General features: G+C 36.2%; 1 protein-coding gene across 1 annotated transcript in view; it reads right to left on the bottom strand.

Annotated features, from left to right (window-relative positions):
• The window catches only part of Mettl4 (Methyltransferase like 4), an 87,338-nt gene that overhangs the window by 22,905 nt on the left and 47,890 nt on the right, over window positions 1-16,543 (bottom strand). The window contains exons 5-6 of the mRNA XM_090389788.1: window positions 16,212-16,278; window positions 8,173-8,347 (exon numbers count right to left, since the gene is read on the bottom strand). Of these exons, the coding sequence (XP_090245914.1) occupies window positions 8,173-8,347; window positions 16,212-16,278 (242 nt within the window). The remainder of the gene's footprint in view (window positions 1-8,172; window positions 8,348-16,211; window positions 16,279-16,543) is intronic.

Here is a 16,543-nt window from a genome sequence, read left to right as displayed (position 1 = left end):
AAGGTTTCTTACAAACCCCATCTAAACATATCAGTTTTACATTTACTTTTTGTTAGCCGCATTTCAAGTTTGCAAACTTCACCAAAGCTGTACTTTGCAAAATGTGATTTTTCGCCAACCAAGAAATCAAGTGATTAATATTGTCACTGCATAAATTCATCAACTCCGTTAAACAGTAGTTGTTATTTTTGACTTCTTCCTCAGAATAAACCGCATTTGATATGCAATTTGGAGGTTTTTGTCTGGACATAATGTAGGGTCTTAAAATTTTTTATGGTGCCCATTAATAGGATTTAACCCAAATTAAAATTTAAAAAGTTGGCGGGTTAAGTGTTAAAAATAGTGGATTTTGAGCATGTGGCAAGTGGGAAGTATTATTAAGAGTTGGCAACACTGATCCCAACATGCTTGCTAGACCTGATACAAGTGATTACATATGTTTCTTTTTCCAATTTTTGGGTCAATTGCCAGGTTCACACTGTAATTTAGGATAGTGGTTGGAATATTTTTCCTAAGACAGTAAGTCGGATAGCCCACTTCGGATGACCTCCAGATCAAGGGGAAGGAAGTCCACTAAGACCTGAAGGGCAAGATTACTAACGGTACAGCATGCCCTAGAGATGGTCAGGAGAATGGTATGTTGTATTGATTGTAGGTTCTTTGAATTCCTGACAAGTGTTGTCCTTTAAGCCCAGGCACCCATCCCATAACAAATGATAGGCAAGAAATGACCATGGAGGCCCCTTTTCGCCAAGGCAGCATATTTTCTAATCTTTGTTCCAAAATATTGGAGGTGTGGAGTAAAAGTGAGGTTGCTGTCAATAATAATTCCAAGATATTTTAACTCAGTGACTAAATGAATGGTGGTGCTGGCATAAAAACAGACAAGAGAAACCCGCACAACAGACCAGACATAACCCTCATCAAAAAGAAAGAAATCACTACCAACCTGATCAACATAGTGGTACCCAACACCAGCAACTTCCAGAAAACCTACAAGGAAAAGATCAGACCTAAGACAAGAAGTCAAAGATATGTGGCACATGGAACAAGTTCCTATGTATGTCAATGATATATAGGAAGTGGTTATCCCATTGTATAAGGCAATGGTTAGGCCGTATCTTGAGTACTGCATACAGATATGGAGGTCTCATTTTAGGAAGGATGCAGATCTGCTGGAACAGGTGAAGGGAAGGGCAATGAGATTGGTGAAGGGAATGGGTGGTCTTACCAAGGTTTCAGTTCTGAAAATTGCAAGGTTCTTCACTGCAGGTTTCAGTTCCGCAAATTGCAGCATCTTGAGACCAGGGACCGACCTGCCAAGTGATCTGATTAAGGTTTTTAAAGCTTTGAATGGATTGAGCAGGCTCAATGCTAATAGTATTATTCTCTTGCTCAGGCTACACACATGGGGGGGGGCCATAAATTCAAATTGAGGAAGGATGGTTGCAGGATACATGTGAGGAAGCTTGCCTTCAGCCAGCAGGTGGATGACTGTTGGAACAAATTTTCCATCTGGTGTTATGGAGGGTAGTAAGAATAAATTCAAGGAAGAACTAGACAAATTATTGGAGGGAGTGGACAAGTGATGTACGAATTGTTTTTTTTTTTTATTATTATTTGGCTGATGCTTTATAAGCTTGTTCCTTGCATCATATCCAACTAATAATAATAAGTCCACAGAGGACCAGCTATTTGACCCCCTAAACATAACATAAAACTGAACCTGAGTTTGAATGGCATAAGCCATTCAAACATGAGTATGATGACAATGTTTCATCACCATAAACAGTTTTTAACATTTCATATGTTCTGTTGCAGATTTTCCTAGTATAAAGCAAAATCTGACATTCGTTCATTGCTCCACTGCAAAATCATGACACAGAACAATAAGAAACTGGTTATTACTTGCAATCTATCAGCCTACTGTACAATCTCTGTACCACCATCATCTGTTGGAGGAAGTTTGAACTGCAATGTACCGCTTCCATTTATTTTCAAACTTATCAAACATCACCACAATAGCACCAGTCAAGGAACTTTGTTGCCACACCTTGTACTTGAGTATTACCGTATAGACTTATAAATGTAGTATTAACATAATACTGTTTTATTAATGAAAGTTATTGATGCCAATTTGAACACATGCACACACAAAGAACACTAATTTTTTAAGGAAGGCAGATGAATAATATTAAATCTAAAAAAAGCTGAGGACAGCATGCAAATACAAGGATAAATAGTTAGACATTGCACTGTAAAGATTGGCCTATTTACCTTCAAAGGTTTGAGTACAAACAAGAAAATTAATGAATCCAAGAATATAGTCATTATTGCTCCTTTCCCAAAGCCAAAAATCAAAGAGAAGGAGTTATAACCAGGTTTATTCCTTCTTTGGACCTTAAAAAAAATTGACAGAAGTGGGAAAGCATTTGAAACGGGAGCACTATAGCTGTTAACAAATACATAGCAATTGACAAGATTGACTTTGAAGAAAAGTCTTTACCAGAAGAAAAGAGCATTAAAAGGAGATAATACTATACGCAGGAGTGTTATAATGGAAGTTTATTGTATGTTAATTTTAATTATATTATATTTTATAATTAATTAATTTTCTTTATATATTTTGTAAATTTTTGCTCTTCCCCAGTAACATGTATGGTACTAAGTACGAGAGGTGATCATTTAATTTGTGGACTGGTACAAGATATCTTAATTGTCATCATCTGAATCTTCTGTGGATTTCTCCTTGAAATACTCTCCCGTAACTTTAAACACTTTCACCACCATCGTATCGAAGCATTAAATGCTTCTTGCAAGCTATTTTTCGAAAGACTGCAAAGTGCTTCCATTGTGGCTCTGTGAGCATTGTTGTCAGATGTGAAATGTTGGCCAAAGACTAGCATTTCACACAGGGCTAAGTCTGTTGAATAATGATGTGCAGAACCTCAGCACTTATGGCAGTGATCACTGTCTGTATAATATTAGCTGTATAGGGCCTGGCATTGTCTTGGTGGAGAAACCACGTTGCACTGGAAAGTTCTTGACTCTTCTCACCAATGGTGGGGTGAAGTTTGACTCTGAGTACCTCAGAGTATGCTTCCTTATTCATGGTTGTTCAATGAGGCACAAAATGTGTAAGAAGAATGTCTTTTATGTCAAAAACACAAACACCATTTGTTTGTCAGCCAAATGAGAAGCTCAAAATTTCTTAAATCTTGGTGAATCAGAATGCTTCCACTCACTCGACTGTTGTTTTGTCTCCAGATCATAGTGAAAAATCCAAGTTTCATCACAAGTCACTATTCGATTTAAGAAGTTTTGACCCTATGTTTCAAAATGATCAATCATTTCTTTGCACAAGTCTACTCTTTACTGTTTTTGTTCTTGAGTCAAATTGTGTGGAATCCATGGCCACAGATTGCAACATTTTCAGGTAATCTTTCACAATACTTTAATCACTACTCTAGCTGTTAGATATTCTAACAGCTAATTCACAAAGTGTAATTTACCTGTCTTCATCCAAATTTCCTGGGCTTTTGCAATTTGCTCAGGTATTGAGGAGGAAGGCTGACCAGGTTTTGGGTCATCTGTAGCAGATTCACAGCCTTCACTAAATCGCTTGTGCCATTTAAATATGGCTGTCCTACCAAGCATTACCATATGCTTCATTCATCTCTAACTTTTTCCGATGCATTTAAACACTTTATCTGACACAATAACTAATCACATATTGCTGTTAAATCTGTATGTCAGACATGATACTTGCTTTAAAATGATCGTCAGTGACATGCGGCTAAAAAACCTGCTTTCATGCAACATAGCTTGACAAGTATTGGCTGCATACACAGTCTGCTCAGTAGCGATCAGGAGAGTGCCTCTAGTGACAGCAGTTAAAGAAAGTTTGCATAGTAAACAAAAAATCTTGCACCAGCCTGCAAATTAAATGATCACCCTCGTACCATAGGTTCTAATACTTTTCATGTTTCAGAAAACTTCAATAAATAAAAAATAATAATAATAATTGGGACAAAAAAACACACGTTGTACAACAACTAAACATAAAACTAAGAGGAATTAGTTTCCTTAGCCTCTGAAACACTCAGCGAATGTGTCAATTTAAAAATGTAAAATAGCTTTATTTTACCTCTTGGACTTATCATAATAAGTAATCCTTGTAACACCCAATACTTTGCCACGGCCTGTATAAGTAAAACTTCCTCCCTCCCCATCGGAGAAGGTTGCGTCGCTGCCCCCTGTGGTGTGCAGGTTACGCCGCGCGAGTGAAACAGTATCGCCCCGTCATGTGCCGCCAGCTAGCGGAGAGTGGTCATCTTTCCCCAGGCAGCGTGCTGACGCATGTTTACAAAAAAGAGAAAGTGAGATGTGACACTCTGCAGAGAGAAAAGTCGCCCCTGTAAGAGTCATACTACCGATGCCGACTGAATCATGTATCAGCGGAATGTTTGGTAGTGGGGAGACTAAAAGGGGAGAGGTGTATGTCACATAAACTTCTCCAAAGCAACCCTGCACGAATATGCAAGCCCTTCATAAATATCGTCCCTGGGTGAGTCAGGTCCTAAAAGTGTCAAGCAAAAACCCTTTTTGCCTGGCCGTCCAAATGAACACGTGCATATGAGAGGGAAAAGCAGAAAGGGGACAAACTTATATATAGAGATGGAGAACAAAGGTCTAGGAGTCTAGGGAGTTGTCCAGTTGGTTGGTCAGAGAGTTGTCGAGTTGCTGTCGAGTAGTCGTGGTCCAGTGGTCGTAGTCTAGTTGATTGGAGAGCAGTAAGAAGAAAGAGGCAGAGAGCGGTATTTTCCCGAGTAGAAGTGAGACGAGATGATGCCAGAGATAATGAAGTCCTCGCTCCGACGTGGCTCGGAACTTTGCAGTAAGTTCATCCCATTTTAATCAATAGAATTGTATATGATAGTAAGTCATAGTATACCCACCTTTCTTCTCATTAAAGTACGCTTCAAGATGTGTTTGATGTGATTGTAACTGTAAAGTAATATTATCTAAACGATACTATATTGTCGTTCTATTATTACCTTGACTACTCATTTAACACGAAGATAGGAGAATATCTATGTTATCATTTAAAGGAAAGGAATCGTTTTGCCTAACTACATGAAGATACACAGACTTAATGTACCAACCAAATTTCCCTTAAACTAACTTAACAGTTATCTTGATACTAGATACTATTATATTAAGTTTATTGTACATTTATATGTAATGTTGTTGTTTAATAAACCATGTTTGTTTGCTAACTTTGCCTCATGACATTCTCTGGTTACACACGGACCATGGAATCCGAATTAAGAAAGAACCTTTATTTGCGGCCACTCTCGAGGCTCTGTTAATTCAATAGAGAAAACGGGGTGGAGAACACAACGCCCTCCGATGTTGCCAATTTTATTCCATGAATAAGATTGAAGAACACGTGAGGTTTATGTCCTAATTCAAACTGGTAGACGAACACATTAAAACCCAACTCTCTGGACATTCATTTTAGTGTTGAGCATGCTTGAAAGTTGTATGGATATTGGTGAAAGTTACACAGCATGCCCGCGCTATAACGGAGAGAAAAGGCGGCGTTACAAAAATAAACATGCATATAATGTGCTAAAAGCAAAACAAAAAAAAAGAGGGAACAGCTGTGCAGGTTCTTTGCATTTATAATTCCAGTAAACAATATGTTTTTCACTTCCAAAACATCTGAAATAAAAGTTGAAGTATATATTTAGGAAAGTAAAAAAAAATTCAGATTTTTAATCATTAATTCAATTTTTTAAGCAACAATTAATTCACAACAGATATTTGAGAAGGGCACCTGTCAGCTCTTGCACAAATGCTAACTGGTTAACCAGAAACACAAGTCCCATTTGCTTGCTGTATAACTAGCATTGTTATGGTAAAAAGAAAAGGTGAGTCACTCACCACTGTATTTTTCGATTTCTTACAGATAAGGAATGATAAAAACCACATAGATATAATGAACTTGAACACAAGAATAAAGATGTACAAAAATAAACAAGTTATGAGTTACGATTTTACTGAGAATATTTAAAAATTTTAAACATGTTCCCTCAAAGAGTGGATAGAATGTGTCCACTTCACAGTCCCCCTCCTCCGAAAGCCAATTAAAAAAAATTTGAAGAACAGCATTCTCCCTATTCCCCATCATTTATATGCCACTTATGAGGAGCATTTGAAAAGTTTATAGCCTGATTATGAAGGGTTTATTCAAGGAGTCTGGTAACATATTACTTTTCAACACAGTCCCCTTTGGAATCAATACACTTTAGCCACCGATGCTGCAATGCATTGTTTCCAGCTGCAAAGAAAGTTTTCTCTTGGATTTCTAGAAATTCATCCACTGCAGCAATGACATCATTGTCAGTGGGGAAATAGATGCCAGTCAAGTATTTTTTTTCAATTTAGGAAATGGTGAAAATCCAATGATTGGGGATGGACCAAGAATTCAAAGCCGCAATGATGTAGTATAGTCTTGTGGCATTTGACACTTTTTATATGCATGCACGTTATCCTGGTGGAACCAAATTCCTTTGCTGAGTTTTTCCTCAGCATTGTCTTTCATGGTTTCCATGCAAATGCCTCACAAGGTCTGCATAATATGCCCCTGTGACTGTGACCTTTCTGAAGGTAATCCACTAGCAACATACCATCAGCATCCCAGAAATTTGATGCCATTGCCTTGCAGGCAAAAGGAACTGACTTGGCTTCCTTTGGAGGGGGAAAAGTGCCGTGTTTTCATCATTTGGAATGCTCCTTTGTCTCTGACTGAAAATGATGAGCCTACATCTCATCCATAGTCAGAAACATTGCAAGGAAATTTTCTGTATCTGCTTGAAAATGATGCAAATGTTCACTCAACTTGACAACTCTTAAGCATTTTTGATCTGCTCTCAACAACTTTAGGACCCACTGTGCTGTTACCTTTTTCACAGCAAAACCTGTTATTGTGTGGTACACATGTTCAGATGAGATGTGAAAGATACTGACATTGTACTAAACTGTCACTCATCACCAGATCATGCACACTGTCAACAACTTCTTAAGTGATAGACATTGCAGGTCTTCCACAGTGTGAGTCATCTTCCAGGCTCTCCCTCAATCGATTAAATTCTGCTCTCCAGTTCTTAACCATGGAATAGGAGGGGTAACCTTTCCCAGTGTTGTAACCATATTCTCATGAATTGCCTGTTGGCATTAGCCCCTTTTTTCTCAAATATTGGACTGCATAGTGACTGATTTGGTCCATCTTTCCTCACTCACACAACTTTTCTGACTTCAGGACCTGTAATTAAAAAAAGACATTACTGAAACTACATGAAACTTTGTGGGTTACTATTTTAAGTGTTATATACTAAGTACAGAATTTTTTAACACTGTACCACTACCCTATCATACTCAGGCCAGAAACTTTCAAATGCCATTTTTATAGAATACAGAATTTAATTTTAATGGATATTCAGTTTCCTTTTCAAATGCCACATTCTCACTTTAGTAGTATCAAAAACCCACAAAACAACCAATGTTTTCCAATTTTTCTAAAGATAAAATAAGATTTGTAAAGATGACTCTATTATTTGATCAATTAAATAACTATTCCTCTTAAAAACACACAGACAGGTTGGTTGTTTGCTTGCTTTAGATTCTGCACAAAAACAACTATGCCATGTCTGTAAATTGCATGTATATGTCCAGTTTGACTGTTTTGTTGGATGAAAAACCATGCAACTATCACTCAAGGTTGACTAACTCAGATAATGTTTCAAAAAAACAAGTTCATAAAAATTATTCTTGTCATCCAGGTCTTCTCCACAAGGTTGGAAGAACAGTGATCATAACCACTGTGCTAGTCACAGTGCAATATATCAGAAAAATAAATAACATGTTTTGTTTAACTATTCTTTTCACAAAACTTAGTCATTAAATAAAAATATATTTATATTTCATTACTGCATACAAATATTTATATTTCACTACAAGCAGTAATACCAGAGTATTCCAGCAGTAAGTGCAATAGAATTCCAACTGTGAAGGCTTTATTACATAATGATATAATTATTATTTGCAATAAAGACGCTTTAAAAAATTTATATGCAAGTTAATCGCACAAAAAGTTTAAACACTTGCCTTGACCCAATGCCAATCAGCACAATGATGTACTGACCATTGTGGAAAGAGTTGATCTTTTATAAATTTAATTTGGTTCTCATTATTTGTTGCCCATATCAGTACCATACAACCTGGCTTACCCAGAGAGGAAATTGGCAAATTCAGTAAGCTATCAGTTGATATCCTTGTGTATCTGGAAGAAGAAGAAGAAAAATAAATAAAAGAGAATTATATATATATAATATAAAATTTAAAAATATATTTATTTATTTATTTAAAACAGACAAAATTACTAGTCATAACAGATTAATGCCATCAACATTAATGATTTAACATTACATTTGCCTGTGAATATACAAATTCAATAGATATAGCATAAAATGGTACCTATTATGACAAATTAAAATTCAAAAACAAAATAGTTAGTGAATATCTGAAACACTCAAAGAACCCTATCAGCCTTTATATAAAGCAAAGCTAATAATAATCATAATAATTCCATATTTACAAAATACAAAATCTAAAACACCAAAAAATACTGAAAATACCAAATTTTACCAGTTATTATTGAATAAGGCTTACATTGAAAATCACATCATCATGGGCCTCCCAATATATGCCAGCAATAACAGCCAAAACTATCTGTTTCTGCTAATTATATGCCAGCCGAGCGAGAGTGCATAGCACGCGTTCCTTGAGTGGACCGGGGTTCAAGTCCGTGACTACTAAATACGATAAATATTTGTATTGACGATTTATTGTAAACTCTACTGATTTGGTTGTCGTGCCGGAGTATAAACAGAAAATTTATTTATTTATTTTATTATACTAAATATAGTATAAATCATAGGATTAAGTTAAGTTGAAATTATATTAAGTTGAAATTTGAGTTGATATAAGTTCATTTAATAATAAGTTATCTGAAATTATATTATATGAAATTAATGGCAGACTGGCAAAAATAACAGCTAGCCCTACAGATAGCAAAAACAATTAAGTTAAACATTATTCAAAATATACAAGCGTTTTCATAACCTGTGAAAAAATTACAACCAAGTGTTTCTGTTACTTAAGAAAAAAATATACACTGTATCTGTTACTTGTGAAAAGCAAAGCAAAGGTATAAACCAATATTGAGGTGAAAAGAATAGGCTGCAAAGATAGAAATAGTACCTCAATCTCCCTCGAATACTCTAATAGATTTTGAGGCATAAGATATTAGAGTAAGATAGTATACAGATAAGAGCAAAGGCAAAGAAAATGAATGTAAACTACTTCGGAAAATTATTCGGTGTAAAGCCCCGTCCCTTAGCAGGGTTCCTGGTAATTTATTGTGTAAAGAAGCATGTACTTATAATAATTATTAAATGCTCATTTATGTATCTGAAGTGAAATTAAAATTAAAATTAAAAGTCAGAATAATTAAAATTGCCTGTATCAAGTACTGAGTGACAACCTTAAAGAACAAAGCAATCCTTACCAATGCATCAAAACTTACAAAAACATGGATAAACCCTAGAGGTACAGGAAATGAAAGAAATTTCAAAGCTCCCTCTACAACCAATTAAGATAACGGTTCCCTCTTCCTCCAATTAAAAACAATATGGACAGCAGCAACCTCTGAACATAACTCAAATGTCAGAATATTAATGCTTAAAATTACCAATATCTATTTATGGAAATTTATTTTATTTTTTGACAGAAAAAATAAAAAAAAACCTTAAGTAACAGAAATTGAAACATAAGTAACAGAAACCGATGGTGAAAAAGAAACTTAAGCCAATTACCATATAAAATGATGAAAAACACTAGATATCAATACAAAATATAAATTTACAAACAATTAAAAATTAATTCCTTCCCATAGAACAGCTATGGGTACAACTTTTTCAGAGCATAAGACACAGATCAACAGTTCTATGGGAAGTGCCTAATATGTACATATATACACATAAGCTAAAAAGAAGACATCTGATTAGTATATCCCTAACTTTTTTAACCACTGTATAAGGCTTTCCATACCAACTAAGAAATACTGTTCAAGGTTTAGGCCCAAATTGAGTCAGATGAATTAATGAGACTCGTGGCAGAGAAGAAAAATGGGACGCATATAAATTTTCAGGCGACACAGATGATAGATATAAGCTAGTTTGTAATCAAGTCACAAAGTAGGTTATGCAAGCAAAGGCAGATTATGAGAAATCTTTGCCAAAGGATGCAAAGAAAAATAGCAAAGACATCTTTACTTATATAAACTCTAAAAGGAAAGGAATGAATCAAATTGGTCTGCTTGATATCGATGGTTTAACTGTAGATGATCCTGCTCAGATAGCTGCTCAACTGAATGAGTATTATGCATCTACATTCACACATAAGGAGTTATTCAGAGAGGGGAATGACAAAAGTTTATCAAACTCTGACAGGGAGCTAAATGATTTTGTAATAACAGAGCAAAGTGGAGGAGAAATTGCTGAAGTTAAACATAAGGAAAGCATCTGGGGTTGATGGGATATATCCAGTTATATTAAGGGAGGCAGCAAAGAAAGTAAGCAAACTCTTGGCCATGATTATGAGGGCATTCTTGGACTCAAAGGAGGTCCCACTGACTGGAGAGTTTCAAATGTATCCCCAATTCACAAAGGCAAATCAAAGGGGGACACAAGTACTTAAAGACCTGTTAGTTTAACTGTTGTTCCAAGGAAAATAATGGAATTACTGGTTAAAGAAGCAATGCAGGATCATCTAGACAAGACTGCAGCTATAGTTGTGATACAGCATGTTTTGTTAAGGTGAAATCTTGCCTGACCAATTTGATTGGATACTATGATGTGGTCATAAAGTAACTGGATGGAAAAAATAATTTTGATAACATATACCTGGATTTCAGGAAAGCTTTTGATACTGTTGCACATAAAAGGCTGCTGTACAAATTGGAGCAGTATGGCATTAAGGGAAAGTTGCTGCTATGGATAAAAGAATGGTTGAATGGGAGAAGACAGAGAGTGATAACATTAGTCCACTGCTCATCATGGACTAATGTTAGTAGTGGAGTCCCCAGGGTTGTGTTGAGACCATTGTTCTTTTTCATATTTATCAATGATATTGATGAAGATATATCAAAGCTATGTATAAATATAGTGCAAATGCATCAGAAATACATAGCTATATCTGAATAAATCAGAATATTGGTAAAGCGGCATCGTTTTAAGTTATATCTCATATTGTGAATACCTTCACAACGAGTTGCCATGATATTGCACTACTTCGAATAAGTAACGCTTCACCTGAGGAGAAGACTAATGTTACTTATTCTCAGATGGATACCACCACCCAGACGGCACCGTTTCAGGGCTATTTGGCCCTTCTTCGGTGGGTGGGTAGGTACCCGAGTGATGCAATGATCGCAAAACAGTTATGAAGTATAACTCCACAATATGAGAGATGCCTGATGGTGTATCATGTATTTAGACTCAAGCGTTTAGGGCATAAGCCTCAAGCTATGAAGAAGTCTAGACTATGTATAAATATAGTGCAAATGCATCAGAAATACATAGCTATATCTGAATAAATCAGAATATTGGTAAAGCGGCATCGTTTTAAGTTATATCTCATATTGTGAATACCTTCACAACGAGTTGCCATGATATTGCACTACTTCGAATAAGTAACGCTTCACCTGAGGAGAAGACTAATGTTACTTATTCTCAGATGGATACCACCACCCAGACGGCACCGTTTCAGGGCTATTTGGCCCTTCTTCGGTGGGTGGGTAGGTACCTGAGTGATGCAATGATGGCAAAACAGTTATGAAGTATAACTCCACAATATGAGAGATGCCTGATGGTGTATCATGTATTTAGACTCAAGCGTTTAGGGCATAAGCCTCAAGCTATGAAGGAGTCTAGACTATGTATAAATATAGTGCAAATGCATCAGAAATACATAGCTATATCTGAATAAATCAGAATATTGGTAAAGCGGCATCGTTTTAAGTTATATCTCATATTGTGAATACCTTCACAACGAGTTGCCATGATATTGCACTACTTCGAATAAGTAACGCTTCACCTGAGGAGAAGCGTTACATCATTGCATCACTCGGGTACCTACCCACCCACCGAAGAAGGGCCAAATAGCCCTGAAACGGTGCCGTCTGGGTGGTGGTATCCATCTGAGAATAAGTAACATTAGTCTTCTCCTCAGGTGAAGCGTTACTTATTCGAAGTAGTGCAATATCATGGCAACTCGTTGTGAAGGTATTCACAATATGAGATATAACTTAAAACGATGCCGCTTTACCAATATTCTGATTTATTCAGATATAGCTATGTATTTCTGATGCATTTGCACTATATTTATACATAGTCTAGACTCCTTCATAGCTTGAGGCTTATGCCCTAAACGCTTGAGTCTAGATATATCAAAGCTTAATGTCCAATTTTGCAGACGATAAAAAGGTTGGCATGATTGTTAATGACAGCAATGATAGTAAACTGCTGCAACAAGATCTGGAAAAGTTGGGCAAATGGACTGAGATGTGGCAACTGAAGTTTAACATTGACAAACTCAAAAGTACTGCATATGGATAGCAGTAACCCCAGAGTAATTATCAACTGTGTGGTACTACACTCAGGTAGTGGAGAATTAAAAAGACCTGGGGCAATTGTGCAGTCAGTAATGAAGTTTTCTGAGCAGTGCAGACAGGCGGCAAGAGCAGCTCATGGTGTCTTGTTGATGATATATAGGAATTTTGCTAGCAGTGATAAGGTGCAATTATCCCTTTGCATAAGCCAATGGTTATGCCACAGCTTGAGTACTGTATACAGGTCTGGAAGCCTCATTTTAGGAGGATATAGAGCTGCTGGAGCAAGTACAGAGAAGGGCAACAAGATTTGTGAGGGGAACAGAGGGATGCTCTTACCAATAAAGGCTTATGTTCTGCAAACTACAGTGTCTGGAGAGTAGGCACCTGCGAAGTGATCTGATTGAGGCATATACAGCTTTGAATGGTTTGAGCAAGCTCAATGCTGACGGGATTCTTCTGCTTGTTCAGATTACAATCTTGAGGGGGCATTAAGTTCAAACTGAGGAAAGATAGTTGCAGAATAGATGTGTGGAAATTTGTCTTTAGCCAGCAAGTGTTTGATTGCTGGGACAAGCTTCCATCTGTCATTGTGGAAGTTCATAGCTTAAATAAATTCAAGGAACTGGAAAAAACTTTTGGAGCAAACAGATAGGTGAAAAGGGAAGGCTTTTTTTTTTTGACTAATGCTGTATATGCTTGCCTTCTTGCAACATATGCTATGAAACCTTGTCAGAAGAAGCGATTACACCACATTTAAGTAAGCACTAATACTTTCAAAACCCATTATAGATGGAGTTCCACCACATATTGTTCAGCTGGTTTTCACTCTGAAACATTTGCACATAAATAACTGGCAGGAATTTCCCTAATGCTTGGCCTCCATGTCTGCCCAATTTGACTCATTTGGGAGTCATATGAAAATCATTTTTAAAGATAACCCCATTTCTTCAATGTCTTTAAAGAATAACATTTTACATGAGGTTTCAGACATGAGGTTTTACATTTTTTACATGAGGTTTTTTTTTGAGTAAATCCATAGAGACCTCATTTTACATGAGGTCTCTATGGATTTACTTCAGAAAAGTAAGAATAATGTTATTTCTAATCTACAGCCACTCCCCGACTTACATAAGGGTTGTGTTCCGCAGAACTCTATGTAAGTCAGAATTCCCCTAAATGCTTATAAAGCACTCCCTAATTTGATTGAAGCAAATTTGATTGAAGCAAAAAATAAATGTTCAACGAATATGTAAATAGTATTATTTAATCAATTTTTTTATCTCATGTGCAGGAAATATTACAAAAGTGTACAAAATTACAAAAATTTCAAAATTATAAAATTACAAAAAGAGAGAAGAGACAGGCATAATTGTCAGCAAGTTTTACCTTTCAAGCATCATTTCCAGAATTAATTCTCCAGCTGATAAGCATGCCGCTGTGGAAGTTGAGGGCTGTGGAGATTTAGAAGAAGTTTTTTCCAACACATCACAAAATTTCTCTGCAGCTGCAGAATTGGCACTAGCGACTTCACTGCATACTTTAATGTTTTGGAAACTAGCGCGATGCTTGAACCTATTAAACCACCCATTGCTTGCCACGAGCTTGGCTTGGGGTTTGTCGCACTTATCCTTAATATCTTCATAAATACTTCTTGCTTTTGCTTGAATGGCCATTGGACTCTGGGGCACTTACTTTCGAATCTGATTTTCCATCCATATTATTAAAAGCTTTTCCATCTTCAATATTGCACCTGAACAATGTTTTGTGATCACTGTTGATCTTAAATGTGTTGATCCTTTAACATCTTGTTTTATACGTGCACTGTCCCTTAAAATAGTATTCGCTGTTGAAGCAGCAAGACCTAATTCTGTACAATAGATGACAAACTTTGTCGTACTTCGTAATTCTTAATTAAGCACCTTCATTTCTAAATCAATTTTGTTTTGTTTCCTAGCACTGCCAGCACTTGTACTTTCTGTTGGTCCCTTTCCCTTCACCATTGTAATAAATAAATAGGAATGAAGAGAAGATTCTGAAATTTTATTTATGTTTTTTATATGATTGAAGATTTCAATGAAGGGGAATTCATTTCACCATAATACCATAACATAAAAACACACACAATTCCAGTTATCGGGATTATTGCAAATGCAATAAGATAGAGTTTACTACCTGTTTATAACAGATTGTGCTAACAGAAAAGCCCAATAAACCAGAAAAGTGCAAATTGTTTTTATTGTTTTATGGTAGTGACCTCCAGAAATGTGTTTTAGAAAAATATCACAAAGGCATTCAAAATTGATGCTTATAATGGAACATATGATAACGATGAAAGTGTAGTGCAATTTCCAATATAAAAATGACCTTTTAGAGAGATAGATAAATAGCTTAGTCACATAGCGAAAATTTCAACTTCCGAGGTCTTGGAGCAAATTGCTGAAAAAAAAAAAAAAAACATTGTGTTATTCGGTTCACATTACGGTAGTAGTAGTAGTAGTAGTAGTGGCATGTGATGCAAGAAAGCAAGTGTATGAGCTTATGCAGCATCAGCCAAAAAAAAAAAAAAAAAAAAAAATCACACCATTCCCTCCAAATGCCTGTCCAGTTCCTCCTCAAATTTATTCAACCTATCAACTTCCACAACGACAGATGGAAGTTTGTTCCAGCAATTAACCACCTGCTGGCTAAAGGCAAATTTCCGCACATCTATTCTACATCTGCCTTTTCTTAATTTGAATTTATGCCCCCCTTAGGTTCGTAATCTGAACAAGTGGAAGGATCCCATCAGAATTCAGCGTGCTCAACCCATTCAAGGCCTTATACACCTCAATCAGATCACTGTGCAGGTGGCTAGTCTCCAGCCACTGCAATTTGCAGAACTTAAGCTTCTCTTGGTAAGAGGATCCCTTCATTCCCCTCACCAATCTTGTTGCCCTTCTCTGTACACGCTCAAGTAAATCTACATCCTTCCTAAAATGAGGCCTCCAGACCTGTACGCAGTACTCAAGGCTTGGCCTGACCATTGCCTTATACAGAGGGACAATCACCTCCTTCTCCCTGCTATTTTCACGATACCTCCATTTAATCCTACAGGACGCAATATACGTTTGCAGCGGCTGGCAAAAACTTACATAAAGCCGAATTTCCATAAGTCAAGTATTACGTAAGCCGGGGAGTGGCTGTACTTAAAGTTATAGACCAATGAGGTGCACTTATAGACCACCTTTGATATACTGCATATCAAAGTGATGCCAATTTCTATAACAGGGTTTTATATTATAATAAAACCTTGCCTATCTGGTGGTAAACACTGAAACTAATTTTTATGAAGCTTTATTTTAGTTTTATTTTTAAAAATAGTTAATTATTTTATAAGTACTCTGCATATTGTAAAGTTTCATGCAAATTATTTTTTTCAATAATTTATTAGTAGCAGCTGTCTTTTTCAAAAGAATAATGATAATGTGCTTACTTTTTTTTTCTTTTCACAGACTTATTATCCCATGGTGGATCAAGAAGTATAGCATCATATTTTTTTCCTAAAAAAAACAAAAAAAAAACTCATTCATACAACAGATACAGGATAAACTCAAAAACAAACAAAACTCCAAAAGTTTTCCAAATTTAGTGCCACTTATAGAACCAAAGGTCTTGATGTGGAAAATAAGATGGAATAGCAGAGAAGTTAAGATATAACATGAATGGTACTCTACAGTGGCGTAGCTACCCTTTTTTGGGTCCGGAGGCAAAGAACACGTTCGGGTCCCTACTTAATGAAATTTGCAAAAACAGGAGTAAAAAATA

This window comes from Mastigoproctus giganteus, chromosome 1 (assembly GCF_048544385.1).
Source record: "Mastigoproctus giganteus isolate SK-2022 chromosome 1, ASM4854438v1, whole genome shotgun sequence".
In the NCBI taxonomy this organism is placed as follows: domain Eukaryota; kingdom Metazoa; phylum Arthropoda; class Arachnida; order Uropygi; family Thelyphonidae; genus Mastigoproctus; species Mastigoproctus giganteus.
This window is presented reverse-complemented; position numbering and strand designations above follow the sequence as displayed.